Source organism: Phyllopteryx taeniolatus, chromosome 4, assembly GCF_024500385.1.
Source record: "Phyllopteryx taeniolatus isolate TA_2022b chromosome 4, UOR_Ptae_1.2, whole genome shotgun sequence".
Classification (NCBI taxonomy): domain Eukaryota; kingdom Metazoa; phylum Chordata; class Actinopteri; order Syngnathiformes; family Syngnathidae; genus Phyllopteryx; species Phyllopteryx taeniolatus.
The window spans coordinates 18248148-18264102 of NC_084505.1; the positions used below are offsets into that span (position 1 = coordinate 18248148).

The 15955-nt window shown below is 40.8% G+C and overlaps 1 protein-coding gene across 3 annotated transcripts; it reads right to left on the reverse strand.

Annotated features, from left to right (window-relative positions):
* Positions 1–538: 538 nt before the first annotated feature.
* esf1 (ESF1, nucleolar pre-rRNA processing protein, homolog (S. cerevisiae)) lies at positions 539–15554 on the reverse strand. 3 transcript variants are annotated; one of them, XM_061770154.1, is made up of 13 exons: positions 15452–15554; positions 14457–14775; positions 12301–12539; positions 12128–12241; positions 10100–10209; positions 7529–7681; positions 6591–6705; positions 5210–5510; positions 3330–3469; positions 3172–3253; positions 1831–1922; positions 1321–1470; positions 539–1213 (listed from the first exon to the last, which is right to left on the reverse strand). In XM_061770154.1, the coding sequence occupies exons 2-13, from the start codon at positions 14764–14766 to the stop codon at positions 902–904; spliced, it is 2118 nt and encodes a 705-aa protein (XP_061626138.1). In that variant the 5' UTR covers positions 14767–14775; positions 15452–15554; the 3' UTR covers positions 539–901. The 3 variants fall into 3 exon arrangements, with proteins under 3 accessions (XP_061626138.1, XP_061626139.1, XP_061626140.1); XM_061770155.1 differs by having other exon boundaries at positions 15240–15533; XM_061770156.1 differs by having other exon boundaries at positions 15483–15528.
* Positions 15555–15955: the final 401 nt, after the last annotated feature.

The window sequence follows — 15955 nt, forward strand, 5'->3', positions numbered from 1 at the left end:
ATACAGAAATTATACATACAATATTTCGGTTAATTTCGTCTGTCCTGTTTCAGGGTGTTCCAGAACAGCGATTCTCAAAGTGTGGTTCTATTGTACCACTAGTGGTACACTGGCACCCTCAAGTGGTACACTAAAGAAAAAAGTTCACACTGTGCATAATGCTACTCAGTGGCTTAAACGTTTTTTTAAATCCAGTACAGTTCAACTGTATTTTACTTTTGAGTTCAATGCATTTCGATTTAATTTCAAAAACGTTTTTCAGACAATTTGTATTTAACTTAATTGTAGTACATTTCATCATTTAACTTTATTTTCCTGTATTTAAGCGCAGTGTTGTGTAATTTGGAATAAAACCTCTCATGTTTTTGAGGAAGACTACTTTAACAACACGATTGTACTTGAATGTTGGTCATGACGGTGGTACTAGAGGAGCCAAGTATTTTTTTAGGTGTTGTTGTCTCAACTTTCAAAACCACTGTTCTAGAGCACTCTTTCTCAAAGTGTGGTATAGTGGTACGTGAAATGATCAATGCCTATGTAAAGGTCAGTTGCGTTTAACTTTTTAGTACATTTGCATTCCAAACATTTTTTGGGTATTTTCCTATACTTAAACACAGTGTTAATGTTCAAACCGCATAATGTTACAGTGGCTTACAATGATCATGTAATTTTTAGGAATCAAACCACCTTGTTTTTGTTGAACACTTGGGCCTACTACCCTATACTGTATGTTGGTCATGATGGTGGTAGTTGGAGGGTTAATCATATTTTTAGGTGGTACTTGTCAAAAGTTTGAAAGACACTGTTCTAGAATGACTGAAGTGGTGAAATGGACAAGCTCCATTCAAAAAGGTCAACGTTATGAAGTTTGTGTGCCCATCCAGGAAGTGAAGTTTGATGTTCAAAGTACTTTTGCTTTCTTCCGTGCTTGAAAGTCGTGCGTCTTGCTCTTAATGGACTTGACCAGCAAAGACAAGCTAGCGTCCATCGACGTCTCGGGGGCAACGTCCCGGTCGGCGCGTTTCTCGGGTTCCGACTGAGCTACGCCGTCATCCACGAGACGCCGCTGTTCCTCTTCGTGTCGCCGTCGCCGGCGTTTCTCGTCCAGGATGCTCTGCGTGGCTCGCGTTCGTTTGAAGCTCGGGTGCGACGGGTCCAGATTGAACAGGTGCGACGTGAACACGGCCTGGAAGCGAGGGTCCGACACGTCCACCTGAAAGCAGAAGAACCACGACGACGTCGTCATGGTCGTGCTGACACACGAGATGGTCGCTGCTGTGGAGATTTTTTTTCCCCTCTCATTGCGAAGTGAACTCTGACCTGGAATTGGTCCTCGGGGGGCACGTGTCCATTCTTCATCATTTTCTTCTTCTTCTTCTTGCTCAGGTTCTGCTCCTCGACCAACTTGTCGTAGTTGAAGTGTTTGTGCTTGTCGTCGTCGTCGTCATCCATGAGCAGCGACATCTCAGCCTGAATGTGCACATAAACGCACAAAAACGTGTGTACGGGCGCACGCACACATATTGGGACAAGCACACACAAGCGTGGAAAAACAGCCACAAACAACTTCACGCAAACACACTAATCCACACAAGCAAGCGCAAACATGTATAAGCATAAACAGTACAACTGTACACACAAAAACATTCACAAGCGCACACACAAACATACATGGAAACACGTACAAGAGCACACACATTTACAAACATACACACCAACAAACACATTGGGCCAAGCGCACAAACAAAAACACATAAGCACACACACAAGCAAACAACTATGCACACACACACACACTGTGTGTCTGTCACGTTGCAGTGTGCGTGAGACCTTGTTTTTGTCCATGTGTTGTTGGTCGTCTGCCGTACGCTCTTCATCGTGGTTTTTCCTCTTTTTCTTGTCTTTGCTTTTGGTCTTCATGTCTGAGGATCATCAGCAGGAACCCAGGGTTTAGTTAACGAAAAAGGAAAGTCAAAATTAAATAAAACCTATAATGAAAAATCTAACTATTATAACCCTGGCAGGAACACACTCGCATGACAACATACTACCGTCATTTCTCGTGTATAATACGCTCTCGAATATAATACACACCCCAAAAATCGCAGTTTCGCAGCTGTACTTGTCCGCATGTATAATACACACCAGAACTGCTGGTATCCATGCTAAAAAAATGTATTATGTGGATAGTAATTTGTGTTTTATTAGGATTTTCAAAATATATCTATATATATATATATATTCTTTGAAGTAGGTAAACTAGAAATGCATACATTTGCACCTGCGGCAAACGAAACCAAAGCTGAAAATGCTTGCCGGGTTTCCTTGCTCTGGGACGACACGGATACTTCCGTCTCCCGAAGAAGTTACTTAACCTAAGGAATCAAAATGAAAATTCCTGCGCAAGGTACCTCGTCCAGTACACAAATACGGTAAATCCGTTGCAGCCTTACGTCAAATGGACGCGCTAGCAAGAGATATGATAAAAGGTATCCATATGGCACCGCCCGGGAGGCCACCGTGATTCTTGGTGAGCAGCAAAAATTATGTTATTATGCATAAAGTAGTAGGGGATGACCAAGATGGATTTCTTTTTAGGCCGATTCCCATATTTGGCAGAGCAAAATTCTGATAATCTATTAATTGGTCAATCAATTTTAAAAAAATATGTAAGGAATAAAATAACTTTTTTTTGGTCCCTTAACGCTTACAACACTAAAGATATGAATTACAGGCAGAACATTTGACTGTTTTACAATATGTTGTCCTTTAGTATTTGTGTAACTTTACAACAGAGGAAAATCAGGGAGGGGGGAAAAAAAAAAAAAAAAAAAAAGGGCCACATTTTTCCAAATGACAATTTGAGAAGGGTGAATATCAGCCAATTGAATCGTCCGTCTGATGAATCGGTCGGGCCCTATAAGTGAGACATTACATTAGACATTACATATCATAAATCATTACATTTCATTGGAATGGAAATGCACCTTTTCCACAACCCTTAGGTACCAGTATACATCTATGCATTGTGACGCAAAAAGTGTACCCGCCCTCGATTTTTTGTACATTTCTTTTTGCAAAAAAAGCTGCATATCAATTACGGTAACCTCCAGCAGCTAACATGCCAGTGAGGCGTTTACATGCTAGGTTCACATGGTAGCGAATCCTCACCCACGGCCGCAAGTTCCTGTCTGAAGAACGTGTCATCGAGGTCTACGTCAGAAGGAAGTTGGTCATCGCTCAGCTCGTCGTCCTGAAGAAGAGGAGCACACACGAGCATGTTTTCTGTCGCGAATGTGTTAGCTGCTAACAATTCTGCCAGCGCTAACCTTGTTGTCGTCTTTCTTTTGAGTCTTCTTCTTCTTTTTCTTGTCTTTCTTCTTCTGCATGAAGTCCGCCCAAGGCGTTAGCTGCTGCTCCTTCTGCTCCAGCTTTTTCTTCACCAGCTGCTCTGTCACCTCCTTCAGGCCTGGATGGCCAAACGTGAAGATTATCATCGCCATCATCGTTTATCTCGCATCATTCGACCATCACTACACCGATGATGTCCTGACATCCGTCCACCAAACAAGGTCTGAAAAGTGGCCACTAAGGAGCCGTTTAGCTACCGGTCAGGTGAATGCATTGATGACCACTTTGCAACTTTTCAGATTACCCCGGCAAGCTTTTCTTTTTTTTTCTTCCAAAAAAGCACGTGGCAACACATTTAGCTAACTTAAAAAAATTGTTGCAATACAGCAGAGGGATCTGTGAGCTTTCAGGATGAGGCTGCCATTTTGCATTCACACAATAGCAGACAGCAAAGTAAATGGTGTTACTTCTGAGATCTGTATGAATTTGTGAACGTGTCGGAAGTATTGCATGTCTTTACCATTATTACGATTGTATGAAGACAAGTGTAATGGGTTTAATGAGTAGGTTTTTTTTTTTGCCAGCGTTTGAAGGGCAACGCGTAAATTGTGCAACTCACAATTTTTATGAAGCTGTTTTTACCATTATGCATTTTGTCTTTACCGTTATGAAAAAGGTGTATTTCAGTGGACCGCCACCATTTTGTCTGTCAATAAGGACTGCTTTTACTATGATTACCTGAAATTTGAAACCGTCAATAAGTTTTGGAAAATAAGACTAAGCGTGGCTGTTTCACCATGAGACATTTACCTATATAAAAAAAAAAAAATTGCTAAATTATTTCAATTGCAGCTGGTCTGACTGCAGTCGTTTTTTTTAAACAGTGTCGGTAATACTACTTTATGCGAGGGGCTCACCTCTTTCTTGTCCAGTACTTTGACTCTTTTTCAGCCATTTTCTTCAGTAATTTTAGTAAATTTGCCTTGTCTTGAATGACTTGAGAACAGCTGAGATTCCGCCCAACAGCGACGATGTTTTGCTTTTCCTCGCTGAATATTTAAGAAGTATGCAGTTTTCTTCGTGAATAAAGTGGGCAAGACACGTCATAATACGATTTGAACATAAACACTTCACAGATTTAAGTAAGCAGGAGAAGATGAAGATATGCACATTTCAAATGCATATTCGGGGTTATTCAACAAATGTTTTTTTTTTTGTTTTTTTTTATGCAGAACATCACGTGACCAAACCCAATAAACAGGTGAGCTGGCTTCCTGTGTATGCTACTCTAACGAGCATGACTTTGGTTTGCTAACAGAATTGTCTGAAGCTTAACTTGCTGAGATGTTGTTTGGACAAAAGTTAAATCCATGCGTATCATTTATTTATACAAATGTGATAGATGTAGATATGAACAAAGCCTACAAATCGAATATTGGAATCTTCGGTGGCTCTGTGGGGACATCTCGTTTATATATATATATATATATATATATATATATATACTAAAAAAAAAAAAAAAACGAGTATTGTAGACGTTTAAAATTCCTACGGTTGTCCTGAACTGAGAGGAAGTGCTTAGACCTGGTTTGCCAAATGCTGAAGTCGGTTGCGCATGCACCAGAATATAATGGGTATCAATTATTTGTGGATTTTTGCTATTTGCCGTCGGACACGGTCCTTATCCTCCATGAATAGCACAAGTCCGCTGTATGACAGAATGTTATAACATCTTGGGTTTAGTTCCCTTTTAAAGGTCAACTGTTTTCAACAAGCAACCCGAGAGAGCAGTTGACAAAATTCAAAAAGTTTAGCAAGTGAAGATACTTTGTGTGTTGGAGTTGTGTGGTTCTCCTACCGGGAACCCATGTGATCTCCATCTCCATGTTTTTGTCCTCCTGCTGCCGTTTCTTCTCTTTGTCTTGGAGTCCTCGCAGCAGCTGCTGGTATTTCCCCATCTGGTCCAGGCTCTTGCTCGTCTTCTTCGGATTCTCATCTTCCTGCTCACCTTCCTCCTCCTTGTCTTCCTCAACATCATCGTCTTCGCTGGAGGACGCCAGGTAGGCGTTGAAGTCCATGTCCAGAAGCTCGCTTTTGTTGAACTTCCTGCTGAGGGCACTCACACGCTCCTGGTCCGTCTCATCCCAGGTCAGCTCCACCTGATTGGACCGCAAAACATCGTCATCATTATGGCTACTTTGGCCCGGGTAATTCATTGACTAGACATTCACTCACTCACACAAGAACCCCCTAGAAACACGGAAATTCAGCACAGCACACACACAAAAGCCCACACCACACACAGGGTTCAGCATCTTGCCCCAGGACACGTTGGAAATTCAAACCGCCGACTCTTCGGTCAGTGGACGGCCCGCTCTACCAACTGAGCCACAGCGGCATAAATCAATAAAAAGTACATTTTTGCGTCTTCCACTGCCAACAGAGAGGAAAGAGCTAGTTTACAAAAGAACAACTCAGTGATTTGGTCACTATATTTAGCAACTTTCCTGACTTCTGAGTGGCATGTGAAAGAATCACTGAATCACTCATCATTTGGGTACAATGGCTAACGTTTTTCTTGAATACATTTGAATAGAATCATGATTTAAGTTGGTTAAATTTTCCTCTATTTAAGCCGTGTTGATGTTCAGACTGCATGCATAATGTTACAGTGGCTTACAATTACAAGAAATATGCACTAAAGTTTTGAAACACTTTCTCATGCTATTGAATGGAGAAGTGAATCCGAAATTTGGGCTAGTAGTGTACTTCTTAGAATGAAGTCTGTCTCATTTTTGCTTAACATTGAGGCCGTTGAGGTATTTTAATTTTTAATGTCATGATGCCAGTTCTTGGAGAGCCGAGTACTTTCTAGTACGTGGTACTTTGTGTAAAAGTTTCAGAACCGCTGCCCTATAGTGATTAGTTTTCAAAAACGTGACGTGCGACTAATTCCAGCTAAAAAAAAAAAAAAAGAAAAACAAAAAAAAAATAGCAGTGATTTATCAAGATTTTAGAAACCTTTGACCCTGAAGTGTTCATTTATTAAGGAGTTGTTTTTAAGTACAGTTTGAAGGAGACAAAAGTATTTATTGTCACATTATCTGTCAAGAGGAAATATTTGAAATGAGTCTAACTCTTTCTGTAACTATATTTTATTTGAAGGCAATATCAGCCACGCCTAAGGTTACTTCCTGTGATGACACATCGTAAACTTTGCTCATTGGTCACGTGACTACCTTTGAGGTGGCGTTGGCTGCCGAAGTGAAAAGTTTTGGCGTGTACATCGCCAAGTTGACATCAGTTGCAACGTCTTTGGGAGAGTCCTCGAACGTCATGTCATCGGGAATGAACCTGGACACACACACGGACACACACACACACACAAAAAACTTGACAGGTGGCAAATGAGGCAAAACTTGCTTGCTTCAAGCTATTTGTCATGCCCAGTTGTAGTTTATACTGTAAAACTGACACGTAAAACAAATAAAAAATGAACTTTAGCTTTATTAATGCTAGCATTAAAAAAAAAAAAAAAAGCCATAGACATCCATCCATCCATCCATTTTCTGAGCCGCTTCTCCTCACTCGGGTCGCGGGCGCGCTGGAGCTATCCCAGCTGTCATCGGGCAGGAGGCGGGGTACACCCTCAACTGGTTGCCAGCCAATCGCAGGGCACATACAAACAAACAACCATTCGCACTCACAGTCACACCTACGGGCAATTTTTAGAGTTGCATAGTATGTTAAAAACTTATATATAAAAGATTTATAAAAAAAAATAAAAATAAGTAGTATTAGGAATTTGCTAATGGCTACACAGTACATACAACAGTATAAATCGGCGTGAAAATATTTTTTTTTTACTTTGAGTCTCGCTGGATGATTAACCTGCTCGCTACAGTAAATCTAAATACAGGGAGACCTCAGTATACATCTGTGCTCAACTGAACATAGTTTATTTTCTACTGAAGCTATTATCCGTCCGTCCATCCATTCCTTTTCCGTACCGCTGCCAGTTAAACAAAATATATAAATTACTGGAATTTCCCCCCCCCTCATATTGTGCAGCTCTGACACACACACAAACACCACATTCTTGCACACACGCAACAGGTGAGAGTGTAGTTGGAGTGTTGTTTGTTTGTGGTCTTGCTCAGTCGTCCTTCTTGAGTACCTGAGGTCGAGAACGGAGCAGCTGCTCTCATACTCAAAGCCGTCGCACTCCTGGTAGATTTTGGCGGCGGTGGCAGCAGTGTTGCACTCGGCCACGGCGTAGTAGTATTTCAGCCGCTTGAACTGGTAGTTGCGGTTCCTCTCTCGGAAAAACCTAGCAACAAAACGCCATCGCTACGTCACACTGCCATGGTTACATAACACCGCCATATGGCCTCGAAAGAACATTTCCCATTTTTTTTCCCCACACAACAATCAGAGTCCAATTTTTTTCCTGTGAAAATAATTGTTTCCTCTAAGAAAAAAAAAATGTCCTTTTTCAAAACGTATGTAAACAAGATCCTTAACATTTTAAACGTTCACCAATTAAGCATCAGAAAATAGCTGTCAAAATGCATGGATCAGCTGGTCCATTATGTAAGCACAAGAGTAACAGCGCACCCCTTTCTGTTCTCTGTCATGCTCTTTTCTCACGTACAGGTGAGGCAAGTTGCCCTTGGCCAAATATTTGCAGACCGGAAATTTCCCGGAAACAAATTTTCAGTCAAGAAAAGTCACGCAAACGCTGAAACTCGCTAGTCGCCTTTTTGGGGAAAAATAGTCCCTTAGAAGCAGTGGTCCCCAAACGCTGGGCCGCAGATAGATGGGTTTAAAGGTCCCACATGTGGGCTATTTAGAGCTTTATAGTGACTCTGTAACATTGACTTGGTACAGAAGAGTACATTTGAAATTTCATTTCAAAAAACACCTTGGCTTTGTCATACAAGTGTCAAGAAAAGGCCCCTCTGAGAGCTACTTTGGTTTGACCCAGTTTTGTATCCGCTTTGTCCATATTTGGCTAAGATCATCCCCTTTCCTCACCTACTTGTGAGCGCACACGTGTCAGTTATGTTGACAGCGCTGGCTCGGGACCGGAGAGGTAGGCGGAGATCTTCGCTAGTGACGTAGATCAAATTGAGAAATTCGAATGACCTGATTTCAGGCCTCTCGGCGGAAAAAACATCTGGAACTCAAGAATGAGTGGACGATTTTAATTAATATTTCATGTTTACTGAGGCACCATAGAGCCAATATTTTGAATCCCAAATACAAGAAAAACTTAGTTTGGTCAAATATGGCACCTTTAAAAAAAAAGAAGTAATTGCATTGTAATTGTATTTTAGTAAGAGAGCTTGTTCACATTTGCACTCTTAAAGTTACTACATGATGCTGCAAATCTAAACTTAAGATGAAATGCATTCTTTTCTAATTATGCGCCGCCTAGCGTTTCAGTGGGCGTACACCATTCACTTCTTAATAATGCTTTTATTGGGAAACATTTGCGGGAAGGTGTTTTGGGAAAACTCATTAGCAAGGTTCAGGTTAAAAACTTTTAAATTCTAAATCTACTGCAATAATCATGCATACTCTACTTATTTTGTAGTATGGAATGTTAGAAAGGGCTTGATCAAGTATATTACTCAAACAGAGAACAATAATCAGCAACAGTAGGTATGAGGAAAAACGGACACGTTTATTATTAACCAAAGGGTTGCATAAAGTAACTTAAAAAATAAGAATGTACTACAATTGAATAAATAAATATAAATAAATACAAAATATATTAGGAATTCCTGAAAAAGAACTTCAACGCAACCAATAACAAAAATATATATTTAAATTGCGACATAGACACAGAATATATGCCAAGGAGTAATGTTATATTGCCTGTTTGTATGTGGTTATCCAGCGATTGTGTACCAATATTCATCATTTTGAGAGATATAAGTGCCACGAGTTCAATACTAATTTTCATCAGTGGTGTTTTTCATTCACTGTGTTAGCTTTGAGCTAGCGATTTTTGTGAATAACGAAGAAGAAAATGAAGGCTGTGATGTATTTGAACATTCGATAGGTGCAATTATTTTGTTATGTGAGTGTTATGTGTCTTATGTGTATTTTTTTTTTTTACAGTGTACTCGAACTGGAGTGTCAATAAATGACTTGAAGCAAGCAACATTCACTCGTACTCCTTGCTACTATGTTAGCAACTTACAACCTGTTGTTGTGATCACGTGATCACTGCATTCCGTCTGGCCGCTGCTGGATAAAAGTGCTAAAGTGCCGCACGGAGTGACTGCTTGTATGAGAGTGGTCAAATTTAAGGATTTTAGATCCAGTCCGATCCGATGCTCGTTTTTTTTGCTGACATTGGACCGCTTTCCAATCTCAAGGATCGGATTTGGGCATTCCTAATAAATATTCTGTTTTATTACATATTCTGAAAGCTACTATATATAAATGCTGCTTTGTTACATAATGTTGAGAAGATTCTGCTTAAGAATTTTGTTTTGTTACATATTTCTGGAAACACTGCAAAAATATGCTGTTGTGTTATTCCAAGAAGCTCCTGCATAAGTATGCTGTTTTGTTGTGAAAGTTGAATCTGAAAGCTCATATTTGCCTCACTGAGGCAAATTAAAATGCAGTTTTTCGTTCGTTTGTTTGGTTTTTTTAAATCAAATTGCACCAATAACAAACCGTCATTACCATCACCACGGTCACATCATCATCATTATCATCCGAGCGTCACCTGTCGTCTTCGGTGTCGTCCTCCGAGTCATCGGGCAGCGCCTTGAGCTCCAGTGGTCCCTGGGACTCCTCCATCCTGAGCCGCTCCTTGCCAAACTCGGACGGGTAAATCTGCAGACGAAAACGAACATGACTAACGTCATCTGTCACTATAAAAGCCACTAAGACTGGAAAGCTACGTCAATGTGAAAAATGATGCCAACTTTGTGGAATTTCCTAGAAAACATGGAATGAGCCTTTTAAACGCCTCTAAAATTCTCCATAAATAAATTCAAAAATAGTTGATGACTTACTGTAAGTACATAAGTCCTACCACCCACACTTCCATTTTCACGGATAATGTTAGTTATTTAAGCTGGTTTTTTTTCGGGCAAGTTACGCTGTAATTTGGACACGTCGACTCAGGAAACCCCTCGGAATTTCGGCCTGTGCCAGCTTATTGGTGAATATTTTTAACTGAAGTACGTCAGCCAATGGGACAAGGGTTTCCCCAAAGTAGCAGATGAACCTAAATGGTATGTTGAGAAAGAATCATGTTGTTTCACTCAACTTTGAAAGGATTTGTTGACCAGATATTCTATCGGCCATAATCACACAAACAAATTTCCCAAAAAGGCCAATCCCCCCCCCCCCCCACGCCCCACACACACACACAAAACTCAATTTCGCCGGAACACATCATCCGATTTTAAAAATTCTTGATGCCTTAAACTCTGGTTGAAGTGGCTGATTTTGGATATCTTGTCACGTTGCCAATGCTAGTGATTAGGGAGTCAGCAATGACGAATGTTTGCAAACGCAGTCACTCATTCCTTCCTCCCTAATCACTAAAAAGGGATTTTCAGTGGACATTTTAGAGAACTACTGTATGTAGGTACACACGTGGCCAATACAAGCAGACTCAGCATTTTGACAGACATTTAACAGTCATTTTTAGGATATCATGTCGCAGTCATACTTCAAGGTTTAGCTTTAGCTCACCGGTAGCTAGTCAAACATGAACTAAGCGTCATGTTGGTGATGAATGCAATTGAAAAGACAAAGTAATGGACAAAATGGAGAGAACTTTGGAACCATTGAAAGATGTGAATGCGTTAGTACAGCTGACTGACTAACACAAGTACAGATACAAAGTAGACATTTGTAATTTACTGAGCGAGATTTACGGCTTACGACTTGCTTGACCTAAGTCAAGACCTGACTCGACTTGCTTGAAATTTTACAGTTAAGACTTGAGAATTGGACATATGTATTGGAGTACTTACTACAATTATGACCTCTATTTCAATTCTGTATATGAAAAAAATAATAATAATAAAAAATGTTTGTATTAGGGGTGCGCGGTCATCCCGGGAGGCTTGACGAAACCGCTGGACATCAGTGTAAACAGGGCGTTCAAAGTGAAGTGAGCGGCATGGGAGCCATGGATGACAGATGGCGAACACAGCTTTACTAAGACCAGGAGGCAGCGCCGGCCGAGTTGCGCCACAATTTGTGACTGGATTGCAGATGCTTGGGCTAACATGTCTGCTTGCACTGTTGTTTGAGCTTTCGTGAAAGCCAGCATCATTTCTCAGGAGACGCACGGCAACGAGACTGACTCCTACGAGTACGAGAGGGACCCTGGCGTGTTTGATTGAGAACGTGCCCAGCTGTTCATTTTGGATACAGAAGATGAGAACGTTGATGGATTTGTGGATGAGGATTGAACAAAAAAATAATGTGAGTAAATTGTTAAACACTTCAATAAAGTACAACCGAACTCAGTTTTGCTCCTGCTGCCTTTTTAAAAACATTGTTTTAGCGTGCATGCATGCTACCGTATGTTTGAAGCTAGCGTATGTTTTTTTTTTTTTTTTTTAAACTTGCTGATCGGTGATCGCCCCCAAAAATCCTGATCGTGTAAAGCCCATTTACAATCCCTATTCAAGAACTAATTCCGTTCGCAAATCGAGGTTCCGCTGTATGCGACTTCCTCCCACCCAGCATGCTTTCCCACGTGTCTTTTCTCACACTCCGCCCCCCTTACCTTGACGGACAGCACGGCGCCCCCATCGGGCTTGAAGGAGTTAAGGATGGCCAACAGGTCTTTGGCCTTCAGGCGGTCCCAGTCCACGTTGCACACGGCCAGTCGGCGCCAGACCTGGAAGAGGCGCCGGGTCAGACCTCCAGTAGACCAGAGCTGGCTTGGGCTTCGCTGACCTGCTCGCTGCGCGCGGCGTCCTTGCAGAGTTCACCCCAGTCATGCTGGATCTCGGCTTCTTCACGCTGCAGGACACCGTCCACGTCTTCCTCGTCCTCATCCGAGCTGGTCTCTACATTGCCTTTGCCACGAGCCAAGTCCGGACCGCTGTCGTCGCCGGAATCCGAGTCGGACTCCTCGCCCTCCTCGTTCTGTGACTCTCCACCCTCCTCTTCTACCTCCTCCACCTCTTCATCACCTGACCAGACAATATGTTTATTTGACATCCACACAAAAAAAAACATGTAGAAAAGGCTCCAAATGTATTCATCGTGATTGAGAATATTAGTGGTATTCTGTGTTTCTGTATATACTTTAGGTGCTTGTACTTTACTGTTCATTAAGACACTTCGTGTTGTCATGATACCAACATTTTGCCTTCAAAATTATACCTGTATAAATTGCCTTGATAACAATATTAAAACGATACCAAGGCTCAGTAAAAGCCGTTGAATCATAGATGGCACAACGTGGAACTTGTAATTGTTTTGTCATTAATTCAAAACATTATTAGGCAATCAAAGATATTATATAAAAATGATTTGATTGAAATAAAAACAATTTCACAACAGTACGGCTATTAAACATGAATAAAATGATCCTTGCAGGTGAGAGTTGTAGCCTTATTAACAAAACAAAAACAAACAAAAAACCTAGGCATGAAAACCAGCACACATTTTTTTCTTTCATCCTCTCTGATTTATTATTTGAACAGCTTATAATAGCCTCAGTGGACTAAATATGCTCAGTAGAGCACAGAGGTATTTTGAGTCATTTGTGTCAAGTCGACCTGGATTTACACTTGTGCTCATAAATTTACATAACCTGGCAGAATATGTAATAAGTGTACCATTGTTTAAAACAAAACAAAAAAACGAGTGAACAGGCAAAACAAACTTGTTTTATATTTATCGGGATTCAAATACTGGGATATGGTTTGGTTGAACATTTCGGTGTTTAAATATTCACTTTTTTTGTGCGGCAGTGTTAGTGAGTGAGAATAGGCGCTGCAGAATACTTTAACAAGTGTGTTGTTTTAATAACTTCCAATGTATTTAAAGCATGTGGAACAGGTATAACTCTCTATTCTAGGGGTGGGTAAAAAAATATTGATTCATCAATGCATTGCAATTCAACAAATCCTCTGAATCGAGTCACCTCCTGGCCAGCGGGGGACGCTTTGCTTCAAGATTCACATTGCATGGACTCGCCTGTATATAAACCACTAAACCAAGTATGTCAAACTCAGGCCCGGGGTCCAAATTTGGCCCACGATGTAATTATATTTGGCCTGCAAGAACATATCAAATGCGTATTAGAGCCGGCCCGCCAGTATATAGCACATGCGCCACTAATATTACAAATCCCAGAATGCTTTGCTAGTCTGTTGGCCCATCAGTCTAGACCGGCGAGCGCCCCTTCCCTTTCTGTTGCAGCCGTTAGCAACTATGCTACCAGTCTCCTTGAGCAAATTTACACTTCCCCCTCCCCAAAATGGCCAAACGAAAGATGGAAAACAGTTAACTTCCAAGACAGGTGGGAGGCAGATTGTCTGTTCACGAAAGAAAAAGGCAGACCTATTTGTCGTGTGCGGAGCAACGTGGCTGTAATAAAGACTAGAACATAATTTTTTGTTTAATGCCCTTTATCAACTCCTAGGCAGGGATTGTTAATAGTTTGAAGTTTTGATTTTTATTGAAGAACATTCTTATTTTTTGGGGTTGTTTTGTTGTTGGCCTTTGAAAAAAGATTGACATCAAAAAGAAAGGTAGTTGGAGATAGATAAATAGAAGCTGGAGAGACAGAAGAATTCATTCATTCATTTAAATACAAAACAAGAAACAAATAACACTGATGTCTTTTCTCGCAAATTTGATTTGTCGCGTTTACAATATTAAAGTTTGTTTATTCCAGATTCAGTGTTTAAGCAAAATTTAAGTTTGTGGTCATATGATAAACTTCAACGCTACATTTCTGCAGAGAAGGGAAACATTCACACCGCAGTGATTTTTCATCAAATATTGAGTTTGGCCCACGGCGTTGTCCCAATTTTTGATTTTGGCCCACCGTGAATTTGAGTTTGACACCCCTGCACTAAACGTTAAGTCTTCCTCACCTCTCTTGACTTGCTTCTCTGCCTCCTCCTCCTCGTCGTCATTATCCTCTTGATCATTTTCATCTTCAGAGATCTGGTAGAAGCGTCTGAGGTCCTCTGCAGTGGAGCGCTCGACAGGCCGCCCCCGCTTGTCCACCGTGTATTTGACTTTGAAGCGCTCGTCGTGGAACATGGACGTGAAGCGCTTGTCGATCTTGATCTTTCGCTCGCGCTCGGGCATCTCCCAGAAGCGAGGGTCTCGCTTGACACATGAAAAACGCTCATCCGCAGGCGCACCCTCTTGGTCCTTCGCATTTTTTTTGGACGACATGGTAGCCACCTGACAATAAAGTCATCATGTTACTTCAGTCATAATGGAGAGTAGTTTTACTTTATTTCACTTCTATTTAGGCCTGGGCGATTTATTGATTAAATCAATCTTTTTTTTCCACATCAATTTAAAAAAAAAAAAAAACTATTTTCCCCTTTTTAAAAGTTTCCTTTCTGCAACAGTTTTGTCGGTACATACTAATCCCAAAGAGAATATTTTGTTAGCATAATTGCAAAAGTTATTTTTACATAAAAAGTGGCGTAAAATCGTTAGTCCTTATGTGATTCTTACAAACTAAACTCATTTTATTTGTTTAACACTTCTCTATCCAATGATATTCTACTTTGATATAAAAAGGTATTTTGATCTTTCTGTAACATTGCTCTACAGTATATGGGTTTCACGGTCATAACGCCCCTTTGAGGGAAAGCATACCGACAATGCGGCCGGCCACAAATACGAGTTTGACACACCTGCAATAGGGTAAATTACGGACTTGTGTCTGACTTAGTAAATATATTCAACACTGAAATAATGAGAAACTTGAGTGTTGTTCTTCGCGCGTGCACAGCAACGTAGACATAAAAAAACAAAACAAAATGGCGGCGGCGCATAAGCAGAGAGAAGCAACATTGGAAACAAACTCATTCAATCGTCCACAAAAACGCTTATATATGAAGAATACCAAAGTTGAGAAAAGTCTTAGCAATTCGGACCGACAACTCTGGAATTACACCACACGTGCTTTCCCAGCATGCAATGCGCCTGAGCTCTTCCGGACTGCTGACTACGGAAAGTAAAAAGGACTAAAAGGAACGCCCGAGCTCGGGAAAAAAAGGTCAAACGTTTCAATTTGTAGTGGTTATCAACTATTGTAACCTAGGTCACCCTGGGAACTTTCTTTTGTAGAAGTTAAACACAATAAGTACATGCATTTTGGGGAATGCATTGTTACAAATAGCCAGCATTTGGCAATATAGGCAAACATGCAGTATCTAGATCCAATGATGGGAAGATGACTAAGGAAATGTAGTACAAGTGACCCTGTTGAAACTGTAACATAACTGTTTCAATTACTTTCTCAAAGTAATATCACGAATTACATTTGATTCCATTTTGATTACTTTCCTTAATTTTTAAATGCATCAGCAGGACCCTATGTTTCCTCGAAAAACATGGACAAACCGTA

Bases quoted from the DNA above. Each gene is read 5' to 3' on its own strand.
- esf1 (XM_061770154.1), bottom strand. From the start codon at position 14,766: ATGTCGTCCAAAAAAAATGCGAAGGACCAAGAGGGTGCGCCTGCGGAT. The intron at 3,470-5,209 runs GTAGGAGAACCA...TTGGCCATCCAG, and splicing joins GGAGATCACATGGGTTCCCG to GCCTGAAGGAGGTGACAGAG. The intron at 1,923-3,171 runs GTGAGGATTCGC...GATGATCCTCAG, and splicing joins ACAGGAACTTGCGGCCGTGG to ACATGAAGACCAAAAGCAAA.